Raw genomic sequence first — 16,091 nt, forward strand, 5'->3', positions numbered from 1 at the left:
CCCAGTAAGGACAGCCCTGAAGGGAAGTCGAGAAATAGGATAAAATAAAGTGACTTTCAAATGCATCAAGATAAAGTCTTATTACTGTGATAACCTTGGGTTTTGTTTTTTAAACATGTGGTTGATTTTATTTTGGGGATGAAAAGAGAGAGGATAAATAGGGCCATCTGTAAGAATCTGGCCTTTTAAAGAGCACAGCTTCTATTCTGAATTACGTTTGTCCAAGAGGATTTGCAATTTTTCTGCATCTTGTCATGGGAGGCAACCTTGGTGCAGCTGTCGACTTTTTGCTGCTCTGGAGGGAGTCGTTTTCCTGATTGACGATGTTCTGACTTTCATGGCATGACTGTATTGAACCCCCCTTTTCCTGTAGGTAGCTAGGCCGACTGCCACAGCTCCCTGTTCACTGTGTCTAAGCTCATTTCTTCCTCTGCCCAGCAGGGGTGGGTACAGTAATCCATCGTCCCTCCTAGAACATTGGAGAGGATTGCTGTGCTGAGGTGTCGGCACTTTGGGTGCTTTGTCCCTTAGAGATGATGGTATCTAAAGCTCTTGTTCTACTGTGTGAGTATTTAGGCCCAGCCCAGGGAAGTCATGGAAGTAGGATTAGAATGTAATTCTCTAGCTTCAAAGCAATGGGTGTTCCTCCTTGAGTTGTAATGAAGACTGAATCTTAACCTTTAGACAGTTGTTTGATACCTTTAACCAGGTTGCCCTAAAATAGAAAAAGGGTCCTACAGGTATTAGGCAAGAGCCGAGCAGGGGCTGCAGCCCCTCCATGTCTGTCTTGTGCTTATGGCCCCATTGGACTTCTTAGGATGGAATCAAAACCACAGCGACTTTTCATCTCAGCTGAGTGGACTGAGTGAACTGCCTTTGTGTGAATGTAGCTGCGTAGAAAGGAGGCCTTTCCCTTCAAACAATGACAGGTTACTATGGCCTGCCGGACACCCCTGTCTTGTTACAGGAAAGCCAAAGCTACCTTGATGACCCTGAGTCACAATTCAGTTCTTTACATCTTTCTGCTTTCAGTGGGACACACCGCATTTTCTTAAGAAGCCTGTCTCTGAGGTCATCTTGGAGTAATTTGGGGTTTCTGTAGCTAGCACGGCAGCCACTCGGCACTGCCCGGCTGGGGTTGGAGTTGGGGTTGGGGTTGGGGTTTGGCTGAGGTGAAGGCAGCAGCTGCCAGTCTCTCTCTAGCCAGGCTTGAAGGAGAAGGCTCGGGCTGCTGTCAGAGGCCTCCTGAGAGTGTGCGGTTGGGGAGGGACCGAGTGGAAGGACCTTTCTGTGGTCTAGGGCTGGGGATCCTGGTGTTTAGTGGCAGTGCCCATCATTCCTGTTCCTCCAGGCTGCTTAGCTCAGAGAAGCCTTGTTAATTAGGCAGTGTGGCACAGATTGGGGTGCAGAGACTTGGAGAGGAGGGGCAGCTTTCTGGCTGGTCCATATTGAGTGAGGGTTTGAAGCTGGGGCTCCTGACTCCAAATCTGGCACTTGTTCTCCTCCAGAGACTGTTTGCCTGCTGAGAAGACCCTTTCTCAGGGCTTTTCCTTAATGCTAGATGAAAACTGTTAAAGCACATGCTGGGGGTGGGGGTGCAGCGGTGTTGCCGAACTGTCTGTCAGGAGCCCTGCTGGCTGTCTTGGAAAACCACGTGTGAACATTATCTCTGTCCTAGTGTGTTCTTATTTGTTTTGTTAAATTGGTTTCCCTCCTACCTTTAAATCTGCTTCTGGTACCACTGGGGAGCGTGGCAGGGCCCTTGGACCTGGGTTCGATGCCCCTGTGTTCAAGCACTGTGAGTTGGGACTGCCTGGCACTGCCTGGTGCCTCTTGGGACCTCAGGCACCTGAAGAGTGTGACTCATGTATTGGTTAAAAAGCAGCAGCTGTTTGACTTTGCTTCCAGTCCCACCTTTACCCCCAGCCCATCTTCCCATGGATGGAAGTGTTGCTGCCGCCGCTGCCTCTGCCACCGCTGCCACCGCTGCCACCAACCGGGATTGCTTTGGGGAGGCTCTTCCAGAGCACTGAGCCTTGGAGGCAGCACAGACATCTCATTTCCACTGAGGCTGCAGAAGTTAAGGGATTGGCTTTTTGTTGGGCAGATGCTGAGTGTTGGTTTTCAGGGTGTTTTCCAGCATCCCCTGCTGGTGGATGTGACCAGTGTTCTGGGAGGACCCCCGGCCACATCCCCAGAAGTGGGGATTCTTTGATGAGGACGTTAGAGCCTCGAAGATTGTGTGAAGTTATTTGTATCCCCCTTGGTAATGGCAGAGACTCTAGGAGCCAGGTCCACCTGGTGTTTGTGCTTTAGATGAGCTGGGATCAGACTCTGGCCCTGCCACCTCTCTGAGCCTCACTTTCGTCACATGCACGATGGGATGGTTGAAGTAGATGACTTAATAATCCATGAATTTATGCTCATGTTGTTCCAGTTACTCACTTTTGGTCCCTCTTTTGGCTTTCTTGGGGCAGTGGGGCAGTGCTTGGCAGCACGTATCTGAAGGGGTTAGTTTCCTAGGCTTTTATCCTTCTACATTCTCACTGGACTTTTTCTCTTCTGTTCTTTTCTCTTGAGTCTCTCCTATCCAACTGTAGTCATGTTTCGGAAGAAGTAGCCTGACCTGTTTGGGTAAAGAACTCCCCCAAAAGCAATGAGTAGGAAGCAGGCAATTTTTGGCTTCCTTTGTGTTCTGGCCGCCCACCTGTAGAGCTGCTCTGTTTCTCCAGCACTTTGTAGTGTTTGGGTTATCCAAGGCCAGGCCTGCTCATTCTTGCTCAGTCTGATATTTGTGCCTCCGTTTTGGCTCTCTTTGTAGCCAGGTATTCCTAGGGCCAAGGAGATTTGTATGGTTGACATCTTTGAACCTGGGAAGGTGACTTTCAGCTGTGATTGTGTTTCCTTTCACAGGATGGGACCAGAGATATCTTTATCGATGGAGTTGTTGCTCGGAACAGAGCTTTGAATGGGGATGTGGTGGCTGTGGAGCTGCTGCCCAAGGATCGGTGGAAGGTCAGTTTGTCCCCCCTTTTTTCTCAGGCTTCTCCGGTCTTGTTCTGATCTCTGGAGCCTCCTTGGGCTGGAGAGTTGGGGCGGTTAAATGAGCCCGAGTCACAGCGAGACTGGTGGCTTGCCCGCCTGAAGGGCGTATCTCTAGCACGTTGGGACTTAAGGATTCCCCCTGTTTTCCTGATGCTTTTGCTCCTTCACTTCCTTGTCCTGCTTGTTTGTGAGGGAGAAGAGGAGCTTTTGAGAGCAGGCCTCGTTTTGTATGGCCCGAACTCACAGCAGGGGCTCAGGATGGAAGACAGCACTGGGGAATAGGCTTCCACGTCCATGCCCAAACTCTGCTGTGTGCCCTGCACCTCTGGAGGGTGATGATAGCAGTGATAACTCAGTCACTGAAAGGGTGTCGGCTGCTCTCTTAAGCCTCTCAGGTGCATTTTGGGGGCTCATCTACATTAGGGTAGTGAGTTTCCTCCTTGGGCATTCCCAACACCTGTGACATCCCATGTCTAGTAACAAAGGAGGAGGCTTTAAGGTTTTCAGAATGATTTTTTCCCACAATAACTTTGTGAACTAGAGAGTATGAGAATTGTTGTTCCCATTTAACATATGAAAAAACTGAGACTTGGAGAGGGTAAATGACTTGTTTCATGTCCAGCTAGTGTCTGAGGAAGGTCTCAAAACAGCTCTGATTGACTTCAGGGCCTTTGAACTGGTTCATCAGTTGGACAAGTCTCCCAGCTTCCTCATTTGTAAATGAAGACTCTAGAACACAGTTGGGTAAGTGGGCCTCTTTCAGCTCTGGTCCTCTGATCCTTCTGACCCTCTGTTAGCTTCTTTTTTGAGTCTGTTCATGCGTGACAAGTTGTATATTTGCTTTCTGCCCTTCTGATTCTGTTCCTCACCCACTTTTCAGTATTTTCCTATCTAGTATGTATTGCCAAAGAGGTCGTCGCATGCCTCATCAGCTGGTAAAGGAGAAAGGCTAGCCTGTGTCCTGGCACGTGCCAACAGATCGGAGCTTGGCATGGCAGTTGAGGCTTCCCCTTCAGGTCTGCCTGCATGGATTGTGGTGTCTGGACTGAGTCCTCTCTGAGCTCCTTTTCAGGCTCGCCTAGTAGAGGGCCCTGAGCAGGTGTGTCTCTATTTAATAATAACCGTCCCTTAAAAGACAGACATGAGATGGTTGTCCTGCCATCTCTGAGCATGTGCGGCGGTGTCGTGAGCTGTTGGGACAGAAAGCATGTTGATGGGCAGCTGGGCTGCAACCTGGTCATTCTTAGTCTCTTTTGGATTCATCCTCTGCAGCTCCAAACCACCCCCTCTTAGCATTGGATTGAATTAGATGAAACTGAAGGAAACGGATTTGAAGTAAGCATTTCTTGAGATTCTACCTTATTATGCTTATGCTGGACTGTGGAAGTGGTGAGACGTGGCCCCTGCCTTTCCCTAGCCGACAGTCATATTGGGAAGATGAGACGTTAGATAATTCTGAGCGTGTGGAACAATGATGTCACACTGCAGGATTATAGTAAGTGGGAAAATGTGTCTAAATCCACTTGCTGCCTTTTCCGTTTTAGAAAAAATAAAATAGGGGCAGCTAGGTGGCACAGTGGATAGAGCACCGGCCCTGGATTCAGGAGGACCTGAGTTCAAATCTGGCCTCAGACACATGATACTCACTAGCTGTGTGACCCTGGGCAAGTCACTTAATCCCATTGCCTAGCCAAAAAAAAAAAACCCAACAAAAACCAAACAAACAAACAAACAAAAAAAAAAAAACAAAAAAATAAAATAGAAAAACAGAGGCGGCAGAACTCAGTGGGAGTTGTAGAATCAAGAAAACTCCATGGAAGTGGTGGTGATATGGTGATCCATGCGTTGGGGATTCAGGTCTCTGCAGGCAGCAGGGTATGATGAAAAGAACAGTGGTTGGGAACTTTTCAAACACTTTGGTTGAAACTCGGAAGCATGGAATCACTCTCAGATTTGGGAGGGCACTCACAGGCTGTGTTGTCTCGTGTTCACATGACAGACATCCTGCTTCCATGGTCCCAAGCCTTTTCTTTAGTGCCTTTGGGGAGGAGCGGTTGACCAGTTCACTGTGCAGTCGCTCATGTGAGGTGTCGCTCTGATCTTTAGGGAGTTTTCCCTTATGTTGACCTGGGGGCTGCCTCTCCATAATCACTTCCTCTCCTTGCTCCAAGTTCTGCCATCCAGGGGCAGGCAGAACAAGCCTTGGCCTCTTTTGAAGGACAGCCTTCATCTCTGTGGGGATAGTTATTCTTCCTTCCCAGAGTTGTTTTCTCTCTGGGCTGAAAACCCCTTGGTTGTTGTCTGTTGGGAGGAGGAGACCTTTCTTGGTCTCCTTGCTACCTGTTCCCTTCCTGGATTCTCTCCCCCCCTTATCAAGCTCCTTTCTCAAATGTGGTGCCCAGACCTGAGCCCAGTGCTGTGGGGAAGGTCCGTGGCAAGCAGATGGTGGCAGGCCTGTTCCTTCCCTTAGTGGCTGAGATAGCCAAGTATCTCGACTCTAACACATAGTTTTCTTACTTAAGTTGAAAAAAATTATTTTTTTAAAATTTTGAACTTAACAACAACAAAAAAAGAGCATTTTCTATGAAACTGTGAATCTTTATTTCATGTTACTTTCAGAACGTCCTGCTTGTCTGTGCTTCCCTCTTAGTTTCCTTTGGGTCTTTTCTGTGCCGATCACATGTTTTTTCAATAGTCCCTCTCTGTATTACCTACCTCTGCTTCTTCTCCTCACCCCAATTAAAAACTGAAAGGAGGAAAAAAAAACCCCCACCTTTGTAACAAATAAGCACGGTCAATCAAAATGAATCCCCATGTGGTCGTGTTCAAAAACGTTGTTTTGCTGCACTTCGAGGCCATCACCTCTGGCAGGAGATGGGCGACATGCTTCATTACTGTCTGCCCTCCAGAGAAGTAGTAGCTGGCTCACCGCATGGAGCAGACTTCTGAAGGCTTCCCCACGAGGCTGCTGTCCTTGTATATGTTCTTCTCCTGTTCTGCTGGCTGCCCTCTGGATCCCATCCTACTACCCAGCGTTCTTGGTGTGGTCTAGTTCTTCATTTCTTACACCACAATAATATTCCATTACATTAATAGATATAGTTTATTCATTCATTCTCCATAAAATGGGCACTACCTTAGATTCTAGGTCTTGACTTTTTTTATTCTCCTTGCCACCCCCCAGTACCCCCTTCAGGATCAGGAAGTTTGTTTTGCTTGAAACTGCTCTTCCTGATATAATCTTTCTCCACAACTCCCCCTTCTCATTCCCACTTGTTTCCTTGTTCAGTCTGATGTGTTTCTGCACCAGACCGTGTGTTTGTGCACACACGCAGCTCTCCGAGGTTAATCTGGTGACCATACTCCTTACCCCTTCCTCTGTCATTGTCTGCTCTTCTTACCTCAGTGATGAAAAATAGCAAATTCAACCCCCTTCTTTTCTATCCTAGTTTATTCTGTTTACTCTCTCCCTTCTCTTTTCCCTCAGACCAAAAGCAGTCTGCACTATGTCCTCTGTTTTTCTTGGTTAGTTCTCCCTATATGTTTGAAGACTGAAGGTCTGAAGGGGCACTTGTTTCTTTCCCTCCTGTTCAGCATCATACAGCCCCTTCCAACAGCTCAAATAAATATTTTTGACTCTTGTGTTTGCATGTCAAGTTTCTCCTCAGTTCTAGTCTTTTCATCAGAAATACCTATAAATCCTCTCTTCTACTGAAGGTCCATTTTTGCCCTACAGGATTATGCTCAGCTTTTCAGGCTAAGTTTTTCTTGGTTTTAAGCCTGTTTCTCTTGCCTTTTGCAATATCGTATTCCAAGATCCCCTCTCATTTTTAGTAGAAGACAACAGGTCTTATGTGATCCTGTCCGTGACTCCTTGATGTGTGAACTGCTTCTTTCTGGATGCTAGCAGCATTTTTTCTTCGATGTGGACACAAGACAAAATGAAAAAGTCCTTGTACGTGTTCTGCATTTATTGGTGTAATAATGTGGTTTGACTTATTGATATGTCATATTAATTATTTGGCTGATACTGAACTAACCTTATATTCCTTGTGTGTATACACACACACACTCTATTTAGTAATAGTATATAATTTTTTTTTAAAGTGCTCTTTTCTCTTGCCAATATTTATTTACTGGGGTGTGTGTGTTGTGTGTATTATCATTTATTATATTAGCCTGTAATTTTTTTTTCACCTTTATCTTTTCCAGGTTTTGAGAGACTCCGCATTTGTAAAATACCACCTTTCTGTATATTTAAAAACAGTCCATCTTAATGGTTTCCAACCTTTTGTGTATGATGACTCCATTTTAATGTTAAAAAAACTTTATGTATGCGTAATACTTATATTATATATATTATATATAATAATTATATAATATTATATAATTATATATTATAATTATATATTATATATTATATAATATATATTATATTATATATATAATATATAATATATATTATATATATAATTACTTAATACATAAATACTTATACGTATTTATAATAGTGATGGTTGAGAAAATGCATAGTGAAGAGAAGTCTGAATTTGTGGGCCCCGTGCAATAACCCAGGCCACATGTTGAGTCCATGTAATATAGGGATCACTTATTCTTTGGAGGCAGAGGAATTCTATCAACTAGCTCAGTGGGTTGTCTATCCAGTTTGTGTCATAATCTGGATAATATGTATTTTTCATCCACTTTTTTTGTATATGTGGATGACCAAACTAGTACATTTCTGCTTTTTTTTCAATTTCACTGAAGAGGCTTTGTAGTGTTCCTGGGTTACAACGTGAGTATAGTGTCATTTGTGATGAAAACTAGTCATGTCATTATTTCTTTCTGCTTGCATCAAATAATACATAAAATATCACATGTATCATTTTGTAGACTAAAAGTAGATAAACCTTACATCCTTCAGAATTTACTAACTTCTCGTGATTGTCTGCATGATCGTAAGTATTTGTAGTTGTTTCATATTTACTCGAAAAAAATGTGCTCCTTGATTTTGCCCTCAGGTGTTAAAGCCAGCTTGTTGTACAGTCTATTCTACCTCCCCTTGTTTGTAATTTTGTTTGATTTGTTACTCTTTTACTATTGTTAGTTTGTTACATTGTTTTTCTTTTTGGAGGCAGTTGCAGGTAAGTGACTTGTCCAGGGTCACACAACTAGTAAGTATCCAAGGGCACATTTGAACTTGGGTCCTCCTGACTCCAGTTCTGGTGTTCTATCCACTGTGCTGCCTAGCTGCCCCTAATTTGCTGTATTTTTACGAACTGTCAAGTCTTAATGAGTTTTACTGTGACAGTAGTTGATGCTTCTATAATCAAAAGTCATATGCACTTGTTCCTCTAAACATGATGCTGTGTTTCTTGTTTATTTCTCATACTGCTTTCTGATTGGAATGCCTCTTTGTCGCTGTAATTGGTGCCACTCTTGGTTTTCTCGATTCCGTTATAGCATGGTAAGTTCATGAGAAACGCTGCATAGTACCTGTGTTTCATGAAGACAGTGTTTTGTTGAATTCTATTTTTTAATTCATTCCAGAGTCCTTTTTCTCTCTTAGAACTTATTCCACTAATGACATTGTTCTTATTAGATTTACTGTAGTATTTGCCTTTTTTTTGGTTCAATTTTCATTTGTTTTCTTGTGAACACAGCCTGTCTTCGTGGCGGAGCGGAAAGAGCATTGTAGTCGGGGGTCTGGGTTTGAATCCTGGTGCTGTTACTTAACGACCTCTTTGACCTTTGAAAAGGCTCCAGACCGCTCTCGGCCTCAGTTGTCTCATCTGTAAAATGGAGGGGTCGGAGTAAGTGACCTTGAAGCTCCTTTACCACTTGAAGCTCTCTAATTTTGTTAGAGTCAGCAGCATTTGTTTGATGCTGTTAACTTTGTCACTGTCTTTAACACTCAAACCCATGGCCTCTGCTTTTTTTCACCTTGAAATCGTTTCCACATTATTTGGAAAAAAAGCTACTGATTCGTTTTGTTTTGACACAGTAGGCACTTCCTAAGACATCCGCGAGGAAGCTCCTTGAGAAAAGGGCTTGTTGCTGAGTCTGCCGGTGATCGGGGCTCTGCCGCCTCCCTGTGTGGACTGGATCTGCCGTGTTGTGGCTGCCCTGTCCGTTGCTCTTGCGGTCCCGATTTCTCTGCGCTGTCGTCTTTCGTGGGAATCCCTCCACGTCTCTGTGAATCCTTTTTAAACCCGCCTTGCTTACGGCTCCGTGAAGCACAATCCCGCTTGTAGACTGTCGTTTGTTCTGCTCTTCTCCAACCGTGGGGTCCAGGGACAGTCACAGCCAGTGCTGCCAGAAGCATTTTGGCCGTTTGGGCCTCTTCTCCCCGTTGGTGACCTTGTTGGCGTTCAGTGCCAGTGGTGGGACCTCTGGGCGAAAGGGTAGAGACAGTTTAGTGACTTGGTTTTTGCACTCTTCCAAATTGTTGTTCACAACGGTCACGCAAATCCGCAGGTAGCAGCAGCAGTGAATTCTCCTCATCTTTATGAAGCCTCTTCTTTTCCTCCTCTTTTCCAACATCTTGGATAGATTTATGTGTATGAGGTGATTCCATAGGGTTATTTTAATGGATATTTCTCATCATTAGAGCTTTGGATATTTTTCAGGTAGTTAGCGGTAGTCCCCGTCTCTTTTGAAAACAGTTCATGCCTGACCGTTACTTGTATTTGTATCAATCCCCTAAAGATGTTAGATGTTAGACTTGTACAAGAAATATTTAATGCAAAGATTTCCCTTGAATCTGTAGATTTTCCTCGGAATCTAGCTGCACTGATTTTATTTGTGCGAAGGCTTTTTAATTCTCAGTTATTCCACAAGCATTTCTTAACCAGTTACTCTATTTTAATGTGTGTTGCCAGTGAGTTCAGAGCTGGCTCTGTGTAGGCAGTCATCTGTGCGTGAACTCTCCAAGGGACTGAAAAGAAGCGCGGGCTGAGGCCTGAGCCCTGAGCCCTCGAGTGGGCACCTGGTGTGGAGCTGTCAGATGGCTGGAACCTCAGGGGGCTGTGTGATAGAATCATAGTAATTAGTAACAGGCCAAGCAGTGCCTTGATAGGCCTTTCATGAAGGCAGAGCGCTTTACACACGTCATCTCTTTTGACCTTCATGGCAGCCCTGAGGGGGAGGTGCTGTTGTTATCCTTATTTTATAGGAGAAAATTGAGGCAGACCGAGGCTAAGTGACTTGCCCTGGGTCCCCCAGCTAGTACATGACCGAGGTAGGATTCAAACTCAGGTCTTCTGACTCCAGACCTGGTGCTGTAAGCACTGAGCCACCTAGTTGCCAGTTCTAGCAAAGGTGGTTGTAAAATGAATTTATATAAAGTGACTCTTAGTTTCCCGTTTTGAATTGAGTAATATCTGTCTAATCAAAACTTTTTTATGAGAAGACTGAGTCCATAGCATTTGTCGAAAAGGAGGTTAATTGGCCGCATTGCCTGTGTCAGTACCTGGGCCTCCTGGTGCTCCCTTCTAGGACCGGGGCAGGGGGTGGGGGGGCGCCTTGCAGAGCTTTGTTGCCTCTGGCTTCTTTTTGGGAACCCAGACAGCGCTGTCTGGGCGTCCCTCAGGAGACTCCTGCCGAGGCGTCCACCTGTCTTGGGCTGGGCTGGCATCCAACGCTCGGCTTTCCATGTGGATGTTGCTTCTTGTTCCGCTTTTTGGTTTTGGTACGTGGAAGGTGCTGTCTTTTCTCAGGCCTTGAAGTCCTACAGATGAGCTTTGTTAGACTGTCCTTTTCTTAGAAGAGGCTGCTGGCAGATCTATGGATGGTGACTCTCTCGGGTACTCTGGCACTGTGGAGAGAGAGCGGCAGGAACCAGGCCAGGGGTCACCGCGTGTGCCGCGGCCTCAGCACCGCTGCTCTGGCCGCTTCTCTGTGTCCCCATTTCCCTGGGGACACACTTAGCGGCGGCCAGGCTGCTCCTCTAGTTCTGTCCTGTCCCATTCTGCCTCGAATGCTGGGATTGGCGGTATGAGCACCACGCTTGGATCGGCACTGTGCCTCCAAGGACATTCGGAGCCGACCCTGTAACATGGAGAGGGCTCTTGGGGCCCAGCTGGGTTGTGGAGAGTTGAGGTGTGGTAATCTATGGGAAACCAGGACTTCTTCTGTTGTTCTTAGTACTTGGGTTGTTGCTCTGGGCACAGGAGGGAATTGTGACACTGGAGATGCCTGGAGCTTGGGATGTGCTCTGTGGGAAGAAATGAATAGAAGGAAGAAATAAATGTGCTTTGTGGACCTCATCTGAAAATAGGAATTGTGAAGAGTACATTTCTTGTCTTCCTGTGCCATGGGGAGGAAAAGTATGGTGGGAAAAGACCAGGAGTTATGGGATGGTCTCAGACTTCCATTTGTAATGTAGTGGAGAGGAGATCTCTCTTTCTGGGGAACTTGGCTCCCTGAGTCATTTTTCTTTGGACTTGAGAGAACTCTAGACTATAGAGATCCATTGTTGCTGGGGTTTGCCTTGCCTAGTTGGGTCCATTGCTTTCCTTTTTTATTTTTTAACCAAATTCTTTACAAGATAGTTTGAAGTACGGAAATGTGATTTTCCCTTTATTCCTCCTTTTTTTTTTTTTTTTTTTTAACTCCATTACTTTCTTTGACAGTCTAGATGGGGGTCCACGAACTTGTTCTAAAAATATTTCTGTGATTGTATTCCAATATATTTGGTTTCTTTTGTAATCCTATATATTTTATTTTATTTATTTAAAAATATTATTCAGAAAAGAGGGCTGTAGGTTTCACCAGATTGCCAAAGGAATCTAATTTTTCATCTTTTGTTCTTCCAGGTGAATTTTGTTATTTTTTCAGGTCCTTTAAAGTATCCCTTTGATAGTTTGATACAGTGTTTAAACCATAAATTGACTTTGTCAGTATTGTCTTTTTTATTATATTGGCATGGTTCATCTATGAGCACTGAATATTTTTCTAACTTTTTTGTTCATTATTTCTTTAAGGAATATTTTATAATTGAATCTATATAATTATTGAATGTGCTTTGGTAGATTGATCCCTAAATAGTTTATGTATTTTGTAGGCATTTGCATGAGACTTCTCTTTTTTTTTTTAATTGACTCTTGGATCTTGTTGTTATTATGTAGAAAGGCCCTTGATTTTTGTGGGTTTATTTTATAGCCTGAGACTTTGCTGAAGCTATTGTCTCATTTAGTTTCTTTGAAGATTCCCTAGCAGATAGGGATAGTTTTGTCTTCTTCTTACTTTTTTCCCTTCATTCTTTTGCAGAAGTGGACAGTGCATGGGTGTAGAACATTGCAAAGAATGTCAGATTTTTTTTGATGTATTGATCAGTTTTGCTGATTACTTTCTTTTTCTTTAAAAAAAATTCTTTGTTGGCCTGGGTTAGCTTTTTCCTGAGGCATTACTCCCAGCATGGTTGGCTTGTTTTTCTTTAAAAAGCACTGAAAACATCCGTGAGATGCAATTGACCCAGAAGTCTAAGGCTCAAACCATAGGCTTCAGTACAAAATGCGGCCCACAAGAAATCAGTAGTTCCTCACTTGACACCAATGGTACCAGCATAGCAAATTCAGAGATAGGGAAGCTATGTCCAATTGAATCAATGTTGTATCCTTGATTAATAACCCTTCCATAAACCCTTCTAAATAAACTTCTTTTTGATTAACTGTTCGATGGTCTGCATGTATATCTGTTCGTTCTAGTCTTGAACCTAAACCACCACATCAGCCTGTGTTAGGCCTGGCCTACAATACCACAGGAAACCAGGCAGCCTGGTGGTATAGGGGATTGACAGCGTTTGGTGAGGTCTTTGGGTCCCTTCTCTGGATAAGATTTCTAAATGCATAGAATAAAATAAATATAATTATAAAGGAAATCAATTATAGTGAAATAAAGTTATTAAAATATAAAAAAATTTTTAAAAATTCTGTTATGAAGCATGGCCCTGGGGGATGGGGGAGTGGGAGGGTTACAAGGGGAAGCTTAGGGAATGTGAAAACAAAAGATATCAATAAAAATGTATTTTAAGGGGCAGCTAGGTGGCGCAGTGGATAGAGCACCAGCCCTGGAGTCAGGAGGACCTAAGTTCAAATCTGGCCTCAGACACTTGACACTTACTAGCTGTGTGACCCTAGGCAAGTCACTTAACCCCATTGCCTAGCCAAAAAAAAAATGTATTTTAAAACACCTACTTCCCCTTCTCCTTTGTCTGGGTATTTAAAATGTTTCAGTGTTGTATGGTATTGCTTGCATGGGGTAGGTTTCAGGGCAGTATCGGACCAGACCATCTGATAATTAGAACTATGTAAAAAATGGATGTGCTACCTTGGGAGATGATTTCCCATCATTGGAACTGTTCAGGTGGCTAGATAGCCATGTGTTATGATGTTATAGAAGGGAATTAATACATCCAGGAAGAAGTTGGGTTAGATTACCTTTAGGGGCCCCTTTCAACTCCAGGAATCCATGATTGAATAACAACAACCACTGAAAAAGTGTGATCCTTGACAGAATATGTATTTCTGTCTGAAGCAAAGATGTCCTTCTTCTTTCTCGCCTTCTTCTTTGTCCACTCCCAGCCCCAAAAGATAAACTGGTAAAACACTGGAGGACTGAACCATGTTATGTTCATTTCTCAAAAAGCTGGTGACTCATGTAAGTGAAGAACATTGAGATTTCATAAAATCTTTGTTGGAAGGGACCTCCAAAGCCTTTTGATCTGACCTAGACCCCCTGACCAGGAATCCACTCTCTTATATCCCTGACAGTTCCTGGCCTTGGCTTGAAGACTTCCATGAAGGAGGACTCACTATCTTCTATGATCACCCGTTGTACTTTCCAGTAGTTTTAATCATTAGGAAATTTTCCCTTCATTGAGCTGAAATTTTGCTGTTCAACCATTTTTCAGTCATGTCTGACTCTTCATGACCCCATTTGGGGTTTTCTTGGCAAGGATACTAGAGAGATTTGCCATTTCCATCTCTAGCTCATTTTACAGATGAGGAAACTGAGGCAAACAGTAACCCTGTAACAGTGACTTGCCCAGGGTCCCACAGCTAGTAAATATCTGAGGCCAAATTTGAACTCGGGAACATGAGTCTTCCCGACTCCAGGCCTGACGTTCTCTTCACTGCACCACCTAGCTGCTCATGCTGAAATACTAGCTGAAACATTCTCTGTATTAAACCACTTGTTCATGAAAAAGTATCTAATAACAATAACTGTATTTCTGAAAAATCAGTTTCCTCAGCATTTAAAAGCAGCAGGATATACTATACTTTTCCCCATGTATTTCCTGAAAGCACCCCAAGGGTGGTTTTTGTTGCTCTGCAAGACAGAATTCTTTCTATGGATGTCAAAGGATGTGTCTGGGACCACTGTAAGAATATATAGTTCTCTCCTCTGGGCAGAAGCTGGAACCTTGTATTATCAGTTCTTAACAGTGACTCAGAAAAAAAATGTAATGGACCATAGTTTGAGAGCTGAAGGGAGTAAACCTCCTTACTTGACTCTTCCTTCACTCAGGAGAAAACGGATGCTCAGAGAGGCGGTGTACTCATCATGGAGGCTCAGGCAGGTAGTCTCATTTAAAAATCACCATGGAGTCAGGCCTTTTATCCACAATTCTTGTATCATGGGTTTGGCTGATTTTTGTAAAAACAAAACCAAAAAGAACCTCAAACTCTATTTTATGCTAAGGTATTAATTAATTCTAGAAAATATTTTAAAGGTGGGGGCTGGGTTTTGGAAATACATTGCAAAGAAAAAAGGCTCAGGTTTGAAGAAATCAAGGCAATGCAACTCGAAGCAACTGCCCTCGTACTAAATTAAACAAGAAAAATCAAAGCGAACATTATTTAATCCTTAATTTTCAGCGGCTGTTTCCAAACCTTCCTTTTGGTCACGTGAAATCAATCTAGTATAGTAAATTGTTTCTTTTAACAGCTAACTTTTCCTTCAAGGGATTGTTTTAAAGTCTCGTCTTCCAAATTCTTCTCTAAATATACACTCATCATGCTAGATTATACTTAATCCAATCCCTTATATAACCACTATCATTTTGGATTGTTCTCATTTCTTGGTTCCTGTGGAATTAGTCTTTCTTAGAACTATTTGGTTTCTTGGCCCACGTGGCAGGCCCCAGAAAAGACTTGGAAGGTAGTTCACGGTATCACACAAGGTCTCAGAGCCACCGCCCAGGACAGTTTGGGCAGGTAGAGCTGTTGTCACAACCGAGTATTTGCTGGATCTGTTACTTGCATAACCAGATCTTAACAGTCACCATTTTGTTCTCCCTTGTTGCCAACGCTCGGATCAGACACTTTCCTCTAGAGTCTTGCCTGCTTTTAAATGCACCTTTAGATCTGTGTAATTCAAATAGAAATGTCTGAAATAAGGAATGCACTCTTCATAGAGGGGAAGAGGCAGCTTATATTTGTACTGGGATATTCCCAATTAACATTTCAGAATTGTTTCTTGGAAGATCAATTCTGCGCTCTTGCAACTCCCGGGCGGTTAATGGTAGTGGTGGCTAGAAAGCCATACCTACACTGGGCAAGCAGTTCTGTGTTAGATCTGGTAACTGAGAGGTCATGGTTTGACCATAGTCACACACTGACCACATGGCTAGAGGTAAGGGTCAAGCCATTCCTTGCTGTGTCTAGAGTAGCTGTGAGGGCTTGCAGGTGACTCCTTTCAATGGGCCTGGCTCACACGTTCTCTGTGTCTTTGGAAAGTTGTGTGTTGCTTAGTTGGTCAGGATACTGTGTGAATATGACTTTGTAATCCCCACACACCTAATGCATTGATACACAGTATTGTAATAATGCCTTAGTACTTCAAGGACCTCTGGTCTCATTTCTGTGGGGAGGGCCTCTTTGGATGTAGGTCTCCGTTCCTCCACACTGTAGTTAGTTTAATGAGTGGCTGGTGGCTGGCCCATCTGGGGTTAACTTAGTTGCTAGACTGGTTCTTGAATAAAAGAGAGCCTTTCCAGCTAGGTTTTACCTGTGTGAGCTTGTGGACTGTTGGTTTAGTACTTA

The 16,091-nt window shown here is 43.8% G+C and overlaps 1 protein-coding gene across 1 annotated transcript in view; it reads left to right on the forward strand.

Moving 5' to 3' along the window:
• DIS3L2 (DIS3 like 3'-5' exoribonuclease 2) overlaps positions 1-16,091 on the forward strand; it is a 356,721-nt gene that overhangs the window by 51,428 nt on the left and 289,202 nt on the right. Inside the window, exon 6 of the mRNA XM_027875294.1 lies at positions 2,914-3,015. Within this exon, the coding sequence (XP_027731095.1) occupies positions 2,914-3,015 (102 nt within the window). The remainder of the gene's footprint in view (positions 1-2,913; positions 3,016-16,091) is intronic.

This window comes from Vombatus ursinus, unplaced genomic scaffold, assembly GCF_900497805.2.
Source record: "Vombatus ursinus unplaced genomic scaffold, bare-nosed wombat genome assembly UNPS02014808.1, whole genome shotgun sequence".
In the NCBI taxonomy this organism is placed as follows: domain Eukaryota; kingdom Metazoa; phylum Chordata; class Mammalia; order Diprotodontia; family Vombatidae; genus Vombatus; species Vombatus ursinus.